This window comes from Sorex araneus, chromosome 3 (assembly GCF_027595985.1).
Source record: "Sorex araneus isolate mSorAra2 chromosome 3, mSorAra2.pri, whole genome shotgun sequence".
NCBI lineage: Eukaryota > Metazoa > Chordata > Mammalia > Eulipotyphla > Soricidae > Sorex > Sorex araneus.
The window spans coordinates 201,372,792-201,394,126 of record NC_073304.1 but is presented as its reverse complement, the minus strand read 5'-3'; the positions used below and the strand labels follow the sequence as shown (position 1 = coordinate 201,394,126).

General features: G+C 47.0%; 1 protein-coding gene across 1 annotated transcript in view; it reads right to left on the bottom strand.

The window, feature by feature from the left end:
- Window positions 1-13,933: 13,933 nt before the first annotated feature.
- HEATR6 (HEAT repeat containing 6) overlaps window positions 13,934-21,335 on the bottom strand; it is a 34,162-nt gene continuing 26,760 nt past the window's right edge. The window contains exons 18-20 of the mRNA XM_004608857.2: window positions 20,296-20,392; window positions 18,721-18,925; window positions 13,934-16,719 (exon numbers count right to left, since the gene is read on the bottom strand). Coding sequence (XP_004608914.2) covers window positions 16,148-16,719; window positions 18,721-18,925; window positions 20,296-20,392 — 874 coding nt within the window. The 3' untranslated portion in view covers window positions 13,934-16,147. The remainder of the gene's footprint in view (window positions 16,720-18,720; window positions 18,926-20,295; window positions 20,393-21,335) is intronic.

Sequence of the window (21,335 nt, the reverse complement as noted above, 5' to 3'; positions counted from 1 at the left end):
CCCCAGCGAGCACTGCAGCCGAGTGTGCACAAAACCTGGTCTGCGTTCAGTCATGACAAATGGACTTTAATTTATTTCCTGATAATTCTATGTGCTGTTTCTTTAAGTCTTGTTGGTGCAAATCACAAGAAATAAATTTGCTATATGCCTACCAAGAGTTGGGGGGTGGGTGGTGTTGGGGGATGGGAGAGAGCACGGGAAGATTGGTGGATGGAGGGTCCATGGGTGGTAGGATTAGTACTAGGCCATTGCATGCCTCCAACACTCTATTCTGAAGAGCTCTGTAAATCATGGCACCTTCATAAAAATTAAAAGAAAGAAACAACCAGGTCTTCATAACAGCAATGAAAAAGCAAGAAGGGACGTTGGAGGAGGCACCTTTTTTCCCATCCGCTGTTGGTATGAGAGCCGCTGGGAGTGGATGTATTTGCAGCAGAAGAGAGACCCGTTTCTCTGTAGCAGGGGTGGCTGGAGCATGCCCAGCGCCTTCATTGGCTTATGAAAAGGGGCAGCTCTCTTTGAAGGCATGCCCACCATCTCCCACTCAGTGATGGCTCAGCCAGTGAGGTGCAGGCTGGCTCCTGGCCCCCCTCCTGCTGTCCGGAGCACCCTTGAGTCTTGAGGGACTTGGAACTTGAACCACCACCTGGAGCAGCTCTACGGCCGTGTTCCTCTCAAGCAGAAAGTTCTGGTGTCTTGGCTGGCCTCACAGCTGGAGGATTTCTTTATCCAAGAAGATAATTACATCTTCTATGGGGCAGAAAACCGCTTGGACACTTAGAGAGGAATGTAGAGGTAGTTTCTGAGGAACTGGGTGTTTCTCTTATCTAAATTGAAAAGAGAATTTTTTTTTCCCAAATAGGATCCAAGAGATTTCTTTCATATGGTAATTCAGACATACTCTGGCTGATAAGCTCTGGACTTGGCTAGGGTTCATAGCAGGGCTGTGTTCTGCCGAGGCTCAGGGATGCTTCTTTTGATCTTATTTCCTTTCAAGCACTGACATTATGGGTAATTGTGGCCTCCAAGGAGCAAAGGGCCTCAAACACCCAGTGAAGCCCCACTTTCACAAAGAAAGGCCAAAAAGTGCATTAAATGGGAAGGTTGGGGGAGATCCTCGTTTCATTGGGAAACTAGAAATGGCAGCGCTTTCCTGGGGAAGAGAAGGTCCATTACAGGTCCTCCAAGTCAGAGGGCTTAAGCATCCCGATCCTTCCTTTGACCACTGGGAAGGGCACCCCAGGAGTGGCAGGCCCACTTCTTGATGGGCAAACCGAGTAAACCGTGTTGCTAGCCAGCAATGCAGGGCATGAGGATGGTTTGGGCTAAGTGTGTGACCATCCACTTAGCAGGAGGGGAGGAGAGTGAGAGAGTAGGAGGGGTGAGAAGGGGCTGGGCCCGTCCTGAAGATGGGGCGGGGGTTGTCAAGTCCCATACGGTGCCTCTACTTTCAGATGGGGAAGCTACATTTTCTACTCCACACGGGCAGGGCTGGCTTCTCATGAGGAGATGAGGCTGGAACCACAGCAGGGACTGGAGGCAAGGGTGCAGTGACAAGGCCCTTCCTGGCCTCCTGGCCCTGTGCTCCCTAGTGGCTACATCATGGCTGGAACTTCCAAACCTGAGTGCGTTTCAGTTGAGGGCTCGTGTCTTGTGCTCTGACTCCTAGAGGCAAGGGCCAGGTGGTCCTTTTGTGAAATTGCCCCACAGATTGGGCAACGGCAAGATTTTCATTAATATTCACTTCATTCGTGAATGTCCACAAGACCCAATACAAACATCTTAAAGTTCCTGAAAACTTTTTCAGTTGTTGGTGAGTATGGCAAGACATACTGAAAGAGTGAAAGGTCAAACTCCCAAGGACACATTCAGGAGTCCAGACCAGGCAGGTGGACAGGGAGGGCCTAAGTCTCTCCTGTGTGATCTAGGGCAAGTTGCCTAACCTCTCTGGGCCGTCTAGCTGGCTCAGAGCTCCTTAGGGGCATATGTTTCATGATTATAAATACTGATAGATTCTACTGGACAATGTAATTCCATTTGAGAATTAAGCACTAGGTACATTCGCTATGTGAGTTAGAATTTTCCTGTTCCAAACTATTTTCTTTGTTCTGGGTATCTAGAACAAAGACTGGAGGTTTTTCCAAGCACGACTCTGAGCCTGTGGGTTGGGCAGGTCAATCAGGCTTTATCATCATAAAAATTTACATTTACACAGAAAAAATATCTCCCTGTCAACTGGAGATGTGGCTCAGAGCTAGTTTTGCATATGAGCCCTTGGGTTCCACCCCCAGCACTGGAAAGAAAGATTCTACACACTGACAGAAATCTTGCTGATGTAGTTTCCAAATCCACCAAGTTGTAGCCTCAGAAGTTGAGAAAGGCATGAAGGCAAATTGGTTCCATTGCCTCCTCTCTGGAAAAGAAAGGAAGGAAGAAAGAGAAAGAAAGAAAGAAAGAAAGAAAGAAAGAAAGAAAGAAAGAAAGAAAGAAAGAAAGAAAGAAAGAAAGAAAGAAAGAAAGAAAGAAAGAAAGAAAGAAAGAGAGAAAGAGAGAAAGAGAGAAAGAAAGAAAGAAAGAAAGAGAGAGAGAAAGAGAGAGAGAAAGAGAGAAAGAAGGGAGAGAAGGGAGGAAGGGAGGAAGGAAGGAAGGAAGGAAGGAAGGAAGGAAGGAAGGAAGGAAGGAAGGAAGGAAGGAAGGGAAGAAAGAAAGAGAGAGAGAAAGAAAGAAAGAAAGAAAGAAAGAAAGAAAGAAAGAAAGAAAGAAAGAAAGAAAGAAAGAAAGAAAGAAAGAAAGAGAGAAAGAATGAGAGAAAGAAAGAGAGAAAGAAGGGAGAGAAGGGAGGAAGGAAGGAAGGAAGGAAGGGAAGAAAGAAAGAAAGAAAGAAAAGAAAGAAAGAAAAAAGAAAGAAAGAAAGAAAGAAAGAAAGAAAGAAAGAAAGAAAGAAAGAAAGAAAGAAAGAAAGAAAGAAAGAGAAAGAAATCATATGATTAGAGAATACCATTTGTTTCAGAACATGAAAATGCTCACTTAAAAAACAATTGACACCCTTCTATGAACTGCAGAATCACATTCAAACGTATTATTGGGATTACGGGTCAACCTATTAGCATGTTGACCCGACAATTCAGGTGATTGGATAAAGAAGCTACAGATGGAAGGGAATATGATTCTGCCACTGAAAAAAGATGAAATCATGGTCTTTGGGGTAAAATGGATAGAAACCAAGCTCCTGCTACTGAGTGAAATAAAAAAGGAAATAAAAGAATTATTAGATGGTGTCACTCACTCACAGCATATAAATAACTAAGGCTGGCAAACTGGCACCAGACAACAAAACGGACTCAGAAAACCATGGTGATGGCCCTGAGGAGAGAGGGAGTGGGGGCAGGAGGACTAGGTAGAGGGCCTTGAAGGTGTGTGTGAAGGGTTCTGGAACTTGGTGTGGCAGTGGCGACAGCTACTCGTATTGAGGAGGGAGACGTGAAGCCTGGGAAATGCCATCATATTGTAAACTGATTACAAATCCATAAAAGATGAACTGATGTGTGGACTCATCTGGTCCAACTTGCTCCACTGATGGGAGTGGAGACCCAGAGTTGAGGAAAGAAGCACCCCAGGGCTCCCAGAGCTGAAGCTGGCTGCCATCTGGCCCACTCTGATGCCGGTGTGCTCTGACAGCAGGTGGGAAAGGGAAAGGATTAGGAAAACACATGCCACTATCTTCAGAGCAACTTTAATCCATCTAAGAGTCTCAGAGATGTTTGTCTACGTTTAGCTCAATGTCCATCAAAACCTTGCATATTTTCAAGTACAGCTGTGGACATTCAATTTGCATTTCCTGAAGCCACCTCGTGAGCAACTCTGAAATAGCTTATAAAGGACGGTCAAGGCTGAGTGCACGCCGAGGTTTCCATGTGCTCAACTCAGCAGATTCAGGTAGGACCCCTACAGAGCCTGGACTCTGAACTGGCACTGACATTCTCTCCGCTCACTGACCATCTCACACAATGAATTCATCTGTGTAATTGTGCTTAGCTGTCCCAAGATTAACTCCATGTTTGCATGAAGATCAAAATGCTTACTTTAAAAAGTTGGGTGTTCTTCAACCTCTGTGTTATCTGGGGAGGTATTCATGCTTGGAATTTCCTGGGATTTGCTTTTTCATTCTCTTGTAGAGACTGAGAATGTGAGGGCAAGAGAAGGGGTGGGGTATCTTACCTTTTATTGTTCTTTTTTGGGGTTCCTTCCCCCAACAACAATTGGCAATCATTCCTTACGGATTTGATCTCCTTTTGTCTAAGGCAACCCCAAACATTGGGACTTAAGGTGGGTAATAACCATCTTCCTTGTCCCACCTCTAAATCCTACATGCATTAGATCAGGACCTGGAATTCGGCCTTATTAACAATTTCACAATTTGGTTATCAGCAAAGAGAACTCATAGGTGTCCATTCAGATAGATTTTATTTACACATAACTTTCTGCTGGTTATTGTTTCTACCCACTGGGTTGAAAAGTATTCGTTTGGGGGTTGTTGGAAGCTGCTGCAAAGCTGAATAAGGAGGATTATTGTGTGTGTGTGGGGGGGTGTGGGTGTGGTATGTGGATGTGTGTGGGGGGTGAGTGTGGTATGTGGGTGTGTGTGGGGGGTGAGTGTGGTATATGGGTGTGTGTGTGTTGGTGTGGGATGTGTGTGTGGAGGGGTGTGTTTGTGGGGGTGTGGTGTGTCTGGCGCAGGGTGGGGGGTGGGAAGAAGGGGTGGTTCCAAATTCAATTTTATAGGATTTATTTCCTGCTACCCCACCTCCTGGGCACCGAGGCCTCAGGTTCTGGGAGGAGTATTTATTGGAAGGCACACTGCAGCTGTGTTCCCAGTCAGATCAGAGGGAGAAAGCGAGGCATGAGAGCGGGGTGGGAGTTTCCACTTAATCATTCCCACTTCAGGCACCCATGAAAACCCAAGTAATGTTGTAGCGTCTGCCCAGGCAACCACGGTGAGGGTCCTGGAGCCCAGGCCTCAGCGTTTTTCTCACCCGATGTGGGGGCTGAACACAGAGCAGAGAGGTGCAACCCAGGGCTTGGGTGCATCTTCTGTGTCTCACTCACAGGGGTCGAAACTGCTCTGGCTTTTTTTCAAAACAAAGTCAGGAAAGGAGGCCCCTGGAGGGTGCCCTGGAACGTGGTGGCCTTGAGAACAAAGAGGTCCTTGCCCCGAAATAGGAAGTCCGCTATTTACTTATGCAATCATGCTATAAAAGGGCTTTGTAAGTTGCACTGCAGCCTCCTGAGCTTTGAACTGACCCCTGGGTTTGACTCAAAAGGTTCCTTCCAGAGGATGGAGTGACCTGAGCTCTCAGGAGGAGCCTGGGCTCACACAGCAACCCCCGGCAAGAAGAGCCTCTTCTGTCTGCAGTATGACTCAGTCTGGGCCAACCTCTCAAGGCGGCTTCTGAACAACCGTGGGACCATGGTATCAATCCAGCCTCCACAGACGTTACCCCAGGATTAAGACATCATGTGACGTTTCAATAAAAGTTTTGCCTTCAGAAGAAAGGGCACTTTTAAGTTTTTTGGTTTGGGGGCCACACCCTGCAATGCTCAGGGCTTACTCCTGGCTCTAAGCCCAGGGATCTCTCCTGGTGGGGCTCCAGGGACCATATGGGATGCTAGGGATTGAACTCAGGTCATCCACGTGCAAGGCAAGTGCCCTCTTTGTTGTGCTAATACTCTGGCCCCAAAAGTGCACTTACAAATCCATCTCGAGCCCTTCCTTGCAGACCTTCCACTCTCTCCCCATCTTCACTGGATCTCCTGACTCTGACAAAACCACCACCCAGATAAATTCCCTCTGCTCACTTACTGCCTGACCCCTGACCCCCAAAAGCTAAAGGCAGTTTCAGGGCCAACACACAGTCATGCCCACAACCCACCAGGGCAGTGACAGCCTCCAGCATCCCTGGATGCTGCTAGTAGTCCTCCAGACCTGTCCTTAGACACTTGGGCATCCCCTGAACCAGTGTAGATCAAATATCTGACTTTTATTAGGGTCCATTGATGCTATTGTTATGTTAGCTCATGTTTAAAGATAAATTTCTTTTTTCTAGTCACATCCTCGTCGGTGCTCTGGGGTCACCCATGGGATGTTTAGGGACCATGAGGTCCTGGGGCTCCAACCCAGGTCTCCTGCATGGAAAGCATGTGTTCAAGCCCATTGAACTATCTCCATTGCTCCAGTTTAAATATGAATTTTATTTTCTTTTGATTTTGGGGCCACACCCGACAATGCTCAGGGCTTACTCTTGCCTCTGTGCTCAGGGATCACTCCTGGTGGGTGCCAGAGATAGAACCTGGGTCAACCACTATCTCTCTCACTCAATGGATTTTATTTACAAACAAGATTTTAAAGAAATGAGTCCTAGGATTGGATCCAGATGACTCCAGTTTCAGTCCTAGAAGCCCAGAGCTTATTAACTGAGTCATTTGAAGGGAGTCAGACTTCTTGGAGGCGGCTGGAGCAGGAACATGAGGAAGGTGAAGAGCTAGGAGGCCCCTTCTTTCTGCGGAAGTTCATAGGCCAAGCTTTCTTCTCCCTGACCCCAGCCAGGCCACAGCCGACAGCAGTGAAGGGAGAGACACAGGAGGTCCCTAACGTTTTAAAGGTCTTAAGAGGGGCCAGAGAAATAGTGCAGGAGGTCGGGTGCTTGCTGGCCTTGCATGCTGCTGACCCCTGGTTCAACTCCCGGCACCACATGGTCCTTCAAGGACCATCAAGAGCTCCCCAAGCATAGACCTTCTGAATACCATTAGGTGTGTCCCCTTCAAAAAAATGGGAGGAGGGTGCAAAGAGAACGCTCTGCAGACAGATCCCTTCTCTTCTTTACTGGTCTCATTTTAGTTTCTCATTCAGCAGTGAGGAAGCGTCCAAAGTAGGCCAACCTGGGATGCGAGGGTGATCTGGTGGCGACGTCTGTCACCGCATTGATGGCCAGGGTTAACTGGGCGGATCTCACTGGCTAGGCTGCTGTCCCCTTCCTCCCTCACTGCTCCATGTCCATCTATCCCTCCTGAAGCTTCGTGCTCAGTGGAAGAGGATGGCCTGCACCCAGTAGAGATGGATTTGTTCTTCAGCATAGCTGTGTTCCCGGATCGAACCCCCAAACAAACTCTCAAAGCAGGCCAACCTGTCATGCCAGAAACAGATGGTTACTTGGGTTTTGAGCAAATGTCAGATGGAGAGACATTAGACAGATATTTGGGGACCCGATCCTTAGACTTGCCCTCCTTTGGGGCCTCAGTTTCCTAATCTGTGCAGTGGGTGAATCCAGTATATTGACCGCTCCTTCAGTTGGTCCTCCTATGCGCCTGTCGTCAGCATGGGTAGCATATCTTTTGCCCTAGGGAATGTGCCTGTTCCCAGTCACAGCTGGCACCAAAGTTCATGGTCTCACAGTCCCCTCACAGCTAAATGATGACGACATCAGGGACGTTGCCTGGAAACACCAGCATCTTGCTCCAGGATAGGATTTTTGGAGTCTTAAGAGGAATGGAAAAGGGCTGAGGCTAGAAACATCAGTCCTTGAGTTTATAAGCAGCCAGGCACGTGCCTGCAGAGACAGAGGGAGACCGACCCAGGGCCAGGAAACCCCAATGGCCCAGCCTCCCGGTGAGGGGGACAGTCAGCAGTTTGGGGGCCACAGGCACAAATAATGCAAAACAAATAATGAGAAAATTGCTTTCAATAGCCTTTGAGTGTTTTTTATTTTTGTTTTGGGACAACACCTGGCAGTGTTCAGGGATTACTCCTGGCAGGCTTAGGGAACCATATGAAGTGCCAGGGGTCAAACCCTGGCCAACCACATGCAAGGCAAATGCCCTACCTGCTGTACTATCTCTTCAGCCCCATGATCTTGGGATTTTTCTGAGTCCCTTAAGGGGTCTGTTGCTAGGGGAGGACATGTCACTACTCCTCAGACTTTGGCTCATCTACCTGCCTACTCCATTTTCTAGAAAGCTCAAGGCAAATAGGGCTGAAACCCAGTTTCACCAGTCTAGGATTCACTTATATTTCTTATTTTTATTGCATTTTTTTATTCATCCATTAATAGAAAGTGTTAGTAAATTCTAACATTTAGAGTTAGTAAAATTCAGAGTGAGATCATTCCTGGGCTACTTCGCCAACCATGCAGGGCCCAGTGATGTGGTGCCAGGGACCAACAGGGCCACCCCAGCCCTGCAGGGCTAAACCAGCAAGGCCTGGGTGGGGATCAGGGGAATATGTGCCATGCAGGGCTGGAGATTCAACCAGGGTCCTGAGCAGCAAAGAATGAGGCCTGACCCTGTGCTTGCTCCCTGGTTCCATAGGGGAGCTGAAGTTTATCTTTCAACACATGTTTTTAAGCTTTTAAACTGAGTTTATTTCTATGAGACTGTCAAGTAATAATGTGTATGCTGCATAGATCAGATAAGCTAAGGCAGATGACTTTTGGAGTTTAGGAGGTACTGGTGGATGCCATGCCCCAGTATGAACTGGCACTACTCAGATGGGGTTACTAGACATGATAATCATGCTTGGAGGTCTTTTAGAAATTCTGGGGTCCTGATACCTAGATTGATTCAGCTTGAGGTCTCAATATTTTTGTTTGCTTCTTTATTTTGTTTTGGAGCTATACCTGGTGGTACTTAGGGTTACTCCTGGTTCTGTACTCAGGGATAACTTCTGGCAGGTATGGGATGCCAAAGATCAAATACAGGTGGCTATGTGCAAGACAAGTGCCTTATCCACCTTACTATTTCTCTGACCCCTCTCTATTCTTTTCTTTTTTTTAAATAAATAACTACTTTATAATCACTCTTTGTTATAATAACTATTGAATAAAGCTTAAGAATACAGGAAGATGTGTGGAGGAGGAGAAAACACAGAAAAGTAAATAGCACGAAAGGGAAACCACCTATTGTCATAGTGCTCAGAAAAAAATACTTCCGTATTTTTCCTTCCATGCATCACCGTGATTGTCATCAGAATGCAAATATTTTGGGTCAGAGAAAGAGTTCAAATTCTTGGAGTGCATGCCTTGCATGTGCTAGGCACCAAGTTTGATCCCTGGACGCACCCTGAGAATCTTTGGGTGGAACCCTGATGGCTCCCAGCCTTCGAAGGACGAAGCAGCACTGCATGGCCAGGCTCAAACCCTGGACAACTTTAGGCCCACAGATAGGTTGAAGGGGACCCTGGGCTCCCAAGGAGTGAAGTGAAGTTAACAACATGTGTGTTTGGAGCTGCAGCTTGAGCCCTCTGCAACCTGCAGGTGATAAGCACTCGGTCTCTACTTAGGAGCCTCCCATGTCCCCACCAAATGCTTGCTTTTATTTGTGTGGTATGTTTTATCTCTTTAACATCATTACATAAGCATCGTGGCCTCACATCACTTCCCATCTTTTTGCACATGACAGTAAATGGCACTTGGATAGTTAGTGTAGATTTCACCATTCCCCAACCTTTGGACATCTGGGTTGTTTTCAAGTTTGTCCATTAAAATGTGATGTATCTCTTTGTGCTTGTTGCTTTGTCTGCATTTTTATGGCTTCCTTATGGTAACTCCAGAAGTGGTCTTCTTAGATATAAAGAGGTGTGTATGTGTGTGTGTGTGTGTGTGTGTGTGTGTGTGTGTGTATGTGAGTATGTGTGTATGTGCAGGTACCTTCCAAGCATGCTCAGGAGACTACACCCGTGGTTCTCAGCCATCAGGGTGAGCTACTCAAGGAAAGGCTCAAGGATGTGATGCCATTGGTGCCTACAGTGCTAGGGGTCCACTGGTATCAGGGACCTCCAGAGCTGCATCCCGTGACGCTGGGGAATCCTGTGGTCCCAGAAATCAACTCAGGTTAGTACTGTCCTGACCCTTTTACTACCTCCTGGCCTCTTGAAATATTTTTTTCTTTTTTTGCCTTTTGGGTCACACCTGGCGGTGCACACAGGTTACTCCTGGCTCTGCACTCAGGAACTACTCCTGGCAATGTTCAGGGGGACCATATGGGATGCTGGGAATCGAACTTGGTTCCATTGCGGCGTGTAACGCTCTACCTGCTGTGCTCCAGCCCCTTGAAAGATTTTTTAAGGCTTTGGGGGATCCATCCATATTTTCAGACATTTTTTTTCCGGAAGCCAACCTGGAGGTACTCAGATAGGAAACCAGGTAAAGGGACCCCATCTGTTTCTGTAATGCCAGGTGGGGTGGTTATTAGAAAGAGTTTAGGGGGCTGGAGTGATAGCACAGCGGGTAGGGCGTTTGCCTTGCATGCGGCTGACCCAGGTTCGATTCCCAGCATCCCATATGGTCCCCTAGCACTGCCAGGAGTAATCCCTGAGTGTAGAGCCAGGAGTAACCCCTGTGTATCACTGGGTGTGACCCAAAAAGAAAAAAAAAGAAAGAAAGAGTTTAGCCACTGTCATTTGGGCAGCTTGTCCAGCGTCACCCTCGCTTGCTTGCTGCAGGCATGACAGTGCCCTGGCCTCTGAGACCAAGTGCTTGTCATCTGCAAGGTTGCAGAGGGCTCAAGCTGCAGCTCCAGACACACATGTTGTTAACTTCACTTTGTTTCGTGGAAAGGAACCTACAAATGTTCTCTGGAAACAGATGGGAGGGAGGAATGTGACCGGTGCTCTCACTTCCAGGGTGTCCCTCTGTGCCCATAGGAAGCCGAGCCCTTTGCTCTGAGCCTGGTGTCTCCCAAATCGCTTTTCCCTAAGAGCACAGAACACAGCCCAGCAGAACCCAGCATACTCTCCTCACAGTACTGTACAGTCCTGTACTTTGGAAATGGCTGTGGTAAAGATTCTTCTGTTTGTGTTGGAGCCACATCCGGCAGTGCTCAGGGCTTACTCCTGGTTCTGTGCTCAAAATTACTCCTGGCAGCGCTTGGGGGCTATATGTGGTGGGAGGGATTCAACTGCCCTGCCACGGAGGGACAATGAGTGGGTAACGTACTTCTTCATGGAGGTTCCTGGCTTTGCTGTCTGGGATAGCAGGCACATGACATTCTCTCCCCTACCGTGCTCAGGCTGGAAGAAATTAGCCTCAGGACGTCAACGGGAATATACACAGGTGCAGGATCTTGGCTCATGAACCCAGACTACTACTGGGATCAGGACCGACCTTTTTACAGGGTCCCAGGGTCCTTGTGCATGGGGTGGGGGTGAGATGCAGAGCAGACATTCTGCAATGAAGCTGCCTCACGCTCACACACACACACTCTTACTCTCACACATACTCACACATAGTCATACATACACAACACAATACACACACTGATATACACGCTCACACACATGGTCATACATATATAGACACATACACACTCTCACACTCACTCATACCCATACTCTCACTCATACTCACATACTCAGATACATTTACACACCTTCACTTACATGTGGTCAACAATCTCTCATACATCCATACACACATTCATACTCACTTTCACAGAGTCATACTTTCTCACATACACTTTCAATATTCATATTCACTATACTCTCACACACATGCACACACATACAGACTCATGCACACACTCATACACTCTTACTCCATCACATTTGCATTTACATACTCATTCATATGTATTGACACATATACACATTCTTACACTCACTTACACATACAATATGAGCATACACATGCTCATATACACTCATGCATGTGCACTTATACTCTTAAACACATTCACACAATCACCCTCTCTCTGTCTCTGTCTCTATGCCTCTCTGTCTCTCTTTCTGTGTCTCTCTATCTCTCTCTCTGTCTCTCTGTCTCTCACACACACACACTGCCCTGCTTGTCTGGGAAGCAAAACAACAATCCCTTCTGTACTCTGTGACACACACCTGGGGATGATTCTGGGAAGGCAGGCACTCCTGTAATTAAGTCTTTTCTCTCTGTGCTCAAAGCATAAACAGCTTCTTGATCAGTTTCTCCAGCCAAAGGCTTGCTGGAGACAGTGGCATGGTCCATAACGAGGCGTGGAGGGGTCTGCAAGGCCCTTGCAGTGCTTTGAACCAGGGCCAGGACAGGGCAAGCAAGGCAAGTGCTTACCTCCTATACAATAGCCCTGGCTCCATCGTTATATTTTTACTAGTATATAACTATTGTCTCCCCCCTAAATGCTCCACAATGAGGGAAGATAGTGCAGTGGTTGAGGAGCTTGTCTTGCAGGCAAGCAACCCTGACTTAGTCCCTAACACCACCATACTTCATACTGATCCCTGAGCACCACCAGGAATGACCCCTGAGCATAGAGGCAGGAGTATACCCTGAGCACCCCAGATGTGGTCCTCAAACAAACAACAACAATAAAAACAAATGTTCCACAATGAAGATTCATTACTTTTATAATAATGTTCTTTGGAAAATTAAGCTATGGTGATGCTAATATTAAAATCATTTAAACACTTTGGTTCAAGGGTGTGAAAACAAACTTGGCATGCATACCTGTGTCTGGGGACTGGAAATCTGGTTTTCTTTGTTTCCCTGTTTCATTTTCCCCTCTGGCCCCAGCAGAGGGGCCTGTGAGTGCCCTGGTACCCGGGCTGCGAGAGGACAGGCTTTCTCTGGAAAGGAAACCTGCCCCCCAAATTGGGATCCTGCGCTGTATGGGGTCACCAGGGATCAAATTTGGGACCTTGCATATGTAAGGGACTTGATCCTGAGCTACCTTACCGGCAAGATTAACCTATGCAGGATTAACTCTCCCAACGGCAAGACTGCATGCACCCCGTGCCACTAAACTCAGGATCAGAGTTTGAAGTTCCCTAAGTGATTTCAATTGGGTAGCCAGGTTTGACAACCTTAAACTCAGATGTGGCCTGAAAAATAGCTTCTATTTTTTGGTGAAAGCCTCAGTGTAAAGGATGTAGTGTTCTCTGTCTCCATCTGCTGGTCACAAATTGTCATACTGGCGCCGCTTTTGCATTTTTTTCTTTCTTTCTTTCTTTCTTTCTTTCTTTCTTTCTTTCTTTCTTTCTTTCTTTCTTTCTTTCTTTCTTTCTTTCTTTCTTTCTTTCTTTCTTTCTTTCTTTCCTTCTTTCCTTCTTTCCTTCTTTCTTTCTTTCTTTCTTTCTTTCTTTCTTTCTTTCTTTCTTTCTTTCTTTCTTTCTTTCTTTCTTTCTTCTTTCTCTCTTTTTCTTTCTCTTTATTTCCTTCCTTCCTTCCTTCCTTCCTTCCTTCCTTCCTTTTTTTGCTTTTATTTTGGGTCACACCGGGCGATGCACAGGGGTCACTCCTGACTCTGCACTCAGGAATTACCCCTGGTGGTGCTCAGGGGACCATATGGGATGCTGGGAATTGAACCCCGGTCGGCCGTGTGCAAGACAAACGCCCTACCCACTGTGCTATTGCTCCAGCCCCAGCTTTCGTATTTCTAAGAAACGTTTGCCACAAGAGTTAAAATTCATCAGCAATGTAAGTAGCTGCATGATGCATTCTTGTGAATAACTGTATGGGCTTGAAATTATAAATATATTGTGATCTAGGATCTTGGCTTGACAAATAAAAAGCAGTCAATGAATATTAATATTACTATCAAAATTTGTCTAATAAGAGAGACTCCATCTTTTGAGTAGCAGTGATCCGTTTGGGAGAGAGAGAGAGAGAGAGAGAGAGAGAGAGAGAGAGAGAGAGAGAGAGGTCCCTGCCTTGAGTGGGTGATGGGAGGGAAACTGGGGACAGAGGTCCCTGCCTCTGCAGACAGGCAGGCAGATGGTGGGGAGTGGGTGATGGGAGGAAAACTGGGGACACTGGTGCTAGAAAATGTATACTGGTGGACAATGGGTGTTGGAATACTATATGACTGAAATTCAATCATGAACAGCTTCGTAATGGTATATCTCATAATGATTCAATAAAAATGTTTTAAAAAAAACACGAAAAGAAAAATAATATAAAGTGAAATAATATTTTATTCAAGAGTAAGAATCATCAAACAAAAACATCAAGTCATTTAACATATTTTATTAAGAAACCAACCAATGAAAGCTCAACAACCCAGAGGTATTAGCTATAGATGCCATATTTTAATTTTTATGACAAAGTAAACAAGTGACCACTAAGAACATGCTCAAGGGAAGGAAGTTCCAGGGTTTCTCATTGGGTCCCTGCAAGTTCATTGGGACTCACTGGGTTCCTGCAAATTCATCTCAGTCCTCAGGCCCCCTGAAAACATTTTTGGTTCAACTATTGCTGAAGAAAAGCAAACTTCAGGAATATTCTGTACTGGAAGTTTTTTTTGTGTGTGTGCTTGTTGTCTCATTTTTTGGAAACTGATCCTTGACCAATGAGAAACCATGCCTGTTTCACTGTTTCCCAGCCTCGGCTAGATAGCACGTGCTGAGCAACCAACATCAAAGCAGGAAAAAATACAACCTAAAGGCAAAAAGAAGGGAAACCAAGCATGAGCCCTTAAACATGATTCCAAAGTAAATAATAACAGTGGAACATCTCACCCAAACCCATTCTAGTTAGAGGAGGTCCTCCAGGCCAACAGGCTTTTGGAAACAGTGATACAATACACAACCCATGTGGGTGTGGGCTGATTGACAGAAGCAAGAATTAAGTTGATCTGGCAGACTTCTGCTACCAAAACATCATCAAAGTTTTAAATGAAGACCCAGAGCACTTCACAGTAAGCCTTCATTTGTGTTCACCTCTTCGTTCATTCTCCATCCGGCTTTATTTCAAGGAGCGCCCCCCTGGCTTCTTTGGGCACACACAGGCCCCAAGCCCAGAGAGGACACCTGTCATCCTGGGGCCAGCTCACACATACACACTCACACTGGAACTGAGCCAGGCTGTGAGCTGACGGCACACATTGCATCTTCACTTGTGTGAAGGAGAACTGGGGGTGGGCGGAGGAGGCAGCCCTCACACATAGGCTAGCCCTAGCCAGAACTACCGTCAACATCACAGTAAAATAGAATGACATGATTTCAGCACCTCTGCAAACTTTTGATTTATCCCACATCAAATAAGAAGCGTGGGCTATCTGAATTGAGTCTTACAGATCTCAAACTTCCGGACTCAAATCAGTACCAATATAAAGTTAGTGTTCAAGAGATGAATGCATAGTTTAAATCCCAAGAGTTCTTTGGTGATATTTTGCTTTAAAAACTGCCTTGAGTGATGTAAAACCAAAAAGCCCAGACCAAGATAATTTGGAGATATTGTATGTAACCTTCTCCTAAAAGCCATTATCTCCCCTTTCTTCTACTCTGAAGAAGCCTGTGGTCTCTCTCTCTCTCTCTCTCTCTCTCTCTCTCTCTCTCTCTCTCTCTCTCTCTCTCTCTCTCTCTCTCTCCTCATAATCTCTCTAAATAAATTTCTTTCAATAAAACTATTTTGTTTCACTAAAAAAAAATGTTCCCCTCCTAACTGCTGGGGTGAGCCCAGGGTCCACAGCACTGGCAGTGTCACTAGGTGTGGTCCTATAAAAACTCTTAAAGGCACAAACTCTAAGAGGGCAGTGTTCGCATCCATGGAGCACAGGGGACCACCCTCTCCAGGACTCTGGGAAGTGGAGTCAGTGGTCATGTGCTGGCTCAGGGAATGGCCCTGCATGCCAGGAGTTAACTCTTGGTCCAGCAGATCATGGGAGGCGCACAGTGGGTGTCCTGTTCAGGCTGTATTTTAGCAACGAAAGCAGCTATAAAAGCATAAACTGGCCAAATGTTAGCTCTTTGCAGCTTGCCATAAACGCGACTTGACAAAAACCAGATCTGGTTTTCACTTGTTTATTATAAAAGAGAATACTTCCCAGAAACATAGAAACATAACACAACTAGAAACGTTCTAATTTTTAAGTTATTTTTTACACGCCAATTCTTTGACCATACATACTTCACAACCCACTCACATCCTAACTTGCTGGTTCCCGGTGAATAGGTCGGAGATCCCGACAGCCCGGAACACACCCACAACACAGGCCCGCTCTCCACAGCAGCCAGGCTCCTGGAGAAACTGAAATCGCTGTCAGCTCATTCTCCATAAACAGTGGATGGCCTCCTTCTTCCCCTGAAAGGAAACCCTTTGTACGTTTTAACTGAGCCTCACACGTGGTCTTCCGACTCCCTCCAGACACCTGGGAGGTAGATACTGCACATTCACCGAGCTGTCTGTTCCAGGGGTGCTTCTGGCGACGCTGACGAGTGGGAATGCTGTGTCAGGACCGTTTCTAAAAAGCCCACCAGGGCGCCTTTGGACGTGTCTCCGGGCAGGGCCTGGACACAGCGTATGTGCTCCAGGGCCGTTCTGACCATCTGGCCTCTTTCCTGGGAGCTGTGGGGTGCCCCAGTGTCATCTCTCTCTGCTCCAGACTTTAAAAACTGCAGGACATAGGACTGGACCATGTCCCTGTTCAGCTCCAGGGAGTCTCTGACGCAGGGCAGGTCTGAGGCGCTGGCCACGCTCAGCAGGTGAATCAGCGCCTGGCAGATCTCAGTCCGCAGACTGGCACAGTATTTGAATTCCAAAAAGTCTGTGGTGTCTTCACTCTTCTGCAAGGCAGTGACCAGTGCATTCCAGATCCGGCCGTACTGGCCCACGGACCCGTAGTGCTCCCTCTTGCCTGGGACAGAAAGGGCTGCGGCCGATCGGATGCGCACTTTGAAGTTCTTGCATGATGTCACCACAGAGGTCAGGGCGTTGTAGGCCTGCGAGGTCCATGGGGCTGTTCCTAGTAAGAAGCAGTCAGTCACACCAATGAAGGCTTAGAAAAGCAGAGTGCGGGGACACCATGCTCAAGTAACTAGTTTTACGTCTCATTCCACTCATGATACCTCAGTAGAAAGTGAGTGGGATCCTAGGGGAGAGGCCGGGTCCTGCCTCATTTCTCACTCCTTCCTAATCCAGCTGGCACAGCTCAGGGCTGCTGCGACCCTCTGCAGGGACTTTGTGGCCTAGGCAGGGGCTTTTTCTGGAGGCGTCTGCTCAGAGAGGACAACCGGAAGGAGGAACAGGAACTAAAGCGCAGCAGCACCTCAGAAGCAAAGGTTCCTGAGGCGCACGCAGCTGTGTGCATGTACACCCGGCCCTGTTCATGCTGGCCAGGACTATTTCTCTCCCTGCTTATTAGCTAGCACCAGGCACTGCTCTGGCAACAGCATGCCACACCTAGACTGCAAAGCAAAGGAAGCTCTGGCCAATCCCGAAGTGACTGGGACGTGGGAAGCTCAGACATGCTAGTCGCCAGGAGATGCCCAGGTTTCTGTCTTCCTTCCCTATCTAGGGGCCCAGGCAGCCCGGCTGCGTTCTGCCTCCTCAGAGCAATTATTACCCATTCCCCACTTCTTTCTTTCATCTGCAGACAAGCAGTCTCCCACTCAAGGAGCACCACCCCCAATGGCACCTGCAGGCTCGTTCCTTAGAGGAAAAGGCACATGGCAAACAGCAGGAAAGAAACAAACTCCCTAATTTGATGAGGGCTTCGCTAGTCCAGAGTGGTTCATTTCCTCCCAGGAACAAACCCATCCTGTTTCACATCTTCTCCCAATGACAAATGTACAAGGCCAACAACGCTAGTGATGAAAGGGAAGAGGATTTTGGGCGCTTGTTGTGTACACAGCTGACCTGACTTGATCCCTGTCACTACACATGGTCCCCTGAGCAGCAGCATGAGCAGAGAGCCAGGAATAAGCCCTGAGCACCACTGGGTTTTAATTAATCAAAGTGAACTGTGGCCCATAGGTTTAAGCAGCTATTAATCACGGGGGCCAGGGCAGGGAGCATGACCTGCCGCTGACTAGACTGCTGCTCTCGTGTCCCGTGGACCATCCCACTGCAGTGCCATGGGTCCATGCAGCATTCTAGTTTACTCCCGTTTGCTCCCAGCAACTCTTTTAGTTTACTTTGCCAATTGTCAAAAGTGTATGTGGTCATTACAAAACCTTTAGAAAACAAAAGCAAAAAATAAAGTCCTGCTCATCGGGCCACAAAATAGTCCAGCAGTTAGGACTCAGGCCTAGCATCAGTCTGATCCTGGCTCCATGTGGAACTCCGAGCACTGCCAGGTGCAGGCCTGGAGGCCCCCAACACTGAACTGGGCATCCCGGCACCCCAGGGCCCATGCAACAGCATGTCCTTGGTCCCTGCACTGAACTGCAGGCCGGGCCAGTGGGCTCCCCGGTTATCTGAGCACCAGTTAGGTGTCCCCCCATGATAACCTCACACAATCTAATCCTTCATCCTACCCAGAGGAAACTACTGTTAAGACTCAAACTAATTCTTTTTCAATCTCTTAGTCTAGTAATTTATTAAAATCATACGGTAAAAACAATTTCATATTCAGCCAACTTTTTTTTTAGCCTTTTGTGTCATACCCAGTGATGCACAGGGGTTACTCTTGGCTCTGCGCTCAGGAAATTACTCTGGGCATTGCTCGGGGGACCATATGGAATGCTGGGAATTGAACCCGGGTCTGCCGAGTGCAAGGCTGATGCCCTACCCACCTTGCTACTGCTCCAGCCCCTAGGCCAACTTTTTATAAACATAACTTCAAATGGCAACAAGCTATTCTGTTGAATATATATACATGCCAGTTTAGTTACCACTCCCTTAAGCTTGGGTGTTGTTGGCTTTATTTCTGTTCTTGCTGAATTCTGGGATGGAGAGCACAAAGGGATGGGTGTGAACTGCCTATAGAAAGGTGGTCTGCAGAGAGGGGGGGACACTAGCTTACCTAAAGGGAGAGCCGGGTTTTTAAACACATTCCCCATCGCGTAGCATGCATTCCAGCGAACTTTCATGGCAGCCTCTGCCAAGACAGCCGAAATCAGGGCCTGGATAGACTCCTCGATGATCTCAGAGAACCTGGGTTTTTCTATGTGACATGGTTGCAAAAAATGAAGTAAGTTTCCAAGGGCGCGAACTGCATTGCTTTTCACCTAGAACAAAATATAAAAAGCATGAGAAATCTGTCTGCTGAGAGTGGTTTCAAAAGTGTCATGTCAGTGGGGCCAGGGAGGCGGTCCAGAAATTGCAGCTCAGGTCCAACTGCCACACAGCACTGCCTGGCCTTTCCGGTCACTGCTGAGCCCTCGGTGAGGTGAACTGCAGCTAGGGTGGCCGTCGAGCACTGCTGGGGAGGCCCTGGTGTTTCCGCATTACCTCAGGGCCTGGCCCAAGTGATCCAGGGCCCCCAAGCACTGCAGCTTCAGAAACCCAGAGATCCTACATGTTTTACCACACATGGGCTAATGAAAAGTGCAGCTCCCAAGAAACAAGGTCTCAGGGCTCTGGCAGCTGTCGTGGCTCACCCCTCTTCACCAGGAGATGTGCCTTCTGACAGAGGCTTTGCTCATTTCCTGGTCAGACTGGACTTCAGAGGGGCCAGGCTCCCTCGTTTTACAGAGATGGCCTGAAAGGCCTGGGAGCAAAATGTTTACAAGGCGAGGAGAGAAGAGGCAAGAACAATTCCTAAGCTCTAACCCCAGAGACATCAACCGACTTAATCCAGCTTCCTGGATTTTCAGAACCATGGCATTTAAGTGTGTGCTTGCTCCGTGTTATGTGACAGACGAGGAAATGGCCTTTTAAGTTAAATAATGTGCATGTAAGGATCTGATCCATGTCTGCCTCACCCCACACCCAGGTTATGCTTCTCATACTGTGAGAGGACATTCAAAGTCAAGGGTTGCTCATCTTTCTTACTTTCTAATTCTATTTAAAGATTTTATGGGAGCAAACCAGATTATATTAAAGCAAACATGGTCTATCATGAAATGGTATTATAAATAGCACGGAAGTTTTCATGAGACAAGAAAGAAACTCACGTAGTGTGGGATGGACCACTCAGTAGCCTGAGTATATACTCAATTTCCTTAGAACAGGGAGAGATCTGGCGAGAAGTTTGAGGACTATCACACCACACCAAGCCCCCAGACACATGGGACTAAACTGCAGTGTAGGAGCAGGAGGGGTAGCTCACAGGCTTTTCTTTCTTTTGCTGTTTTTCTGGTTTTGGGGCCATACCTGGCAGTGCTCAGGGATCACTCCTGGTGATGTTCGGGACCATATAAGGTGCTGGGGATAGAACCCAGGTTGACTGCGTGTAAGACAAGTGTCCTGCCTGGTAGACTATGGCTTGGCCCATGGAAGGCATGCTTTTCATGCGGGCGCTCCATGTTTGGTCCCTGGCACCACATGGTCTGCCTAGCACTACTGGATGTCGTATCCCCACCAAAAAGCAGAAACAACCAAAACTACAATATACAAGTACCTAACTCAGAAAAAGGAGGTTTTGTTGTGAGTCTACCTTGTCTTTGTCCTTGGATGCTTCTATGGCTGACTGCAACATCTTCAAGAGCAGAAGACCAGAAAACTCTTCCTGGAAACTTGGGTCTGGTGAATCCCTGTTCCACAAAAGCAAAGCATGTTAAAAGATAAAAAGCCATACATGGGTATGTATGGTATATTTATGCACATTTGTATAACTGTGAAATTTTCAGGTAAACAGCTCAACAAATCTGCTCATATTATACCAAAGTTATAATTTTTTAAAAAAATAACTTCAGGGGCTCGAATGATAGCACAGTGGGTAGGGCATTTGCCTTGCACCTGGCTGACCTGAGTACAGAGCCAGGAGTAACCCCTGTACATTGCCAGGTGTGACCCAAAAATAAAATAAAATAAAATAAAATAAAATAAAATAAAATAATAAATAAAAAATAACTTCAGTTTTTTTTTTTTGGGGGGGGGTCACAACTGGCGATGCTTAGGGATTACTCCTGGCTCTCCTGGCTCTGCAATCTTGAATCACTCCTGGTGGTGCCCAGGGGACCATATGGGATACTGGGGAATCGAACCTGGGTCGGCTGTGTGCAAGGCAAATGCCCTACCTGATGTACTATTGCTCTGGCCCAGGAGTTATAATTTATACCTTTTAACCTGGTAGGTCCACATCTAGGAATATAACCAAAAAAACTATCTCAATGAAGATTTCATAAACGAAACTGTCCACTATATTTACTACAAAGCCTAAAATAACAAATGCTCAAATTTAGGGCATGTAAAAATAAGCGTCCCATAATGATGAGTATATAATAATATATAATGATTTATAAAAAGTAATGCAAGGAAATTCTTATACATAGTACATGTTAGAAGAGATATGATGGCCCCAAAGCAGGGCGCTTGTATAAGAATAATGAGTGGTCTCTGGGAATGGGTCTTGGGTTAGAGTAAAAGGAAGGGGTTTTGGAGGGGTTTTGCTTTTGAGTTACATCTGGTGGTGTTCAGGGGCTTCTGGTTCTGTGCTCTGTGGATGCTCCTGGCAGGGCCAGAGGGACCACGTGT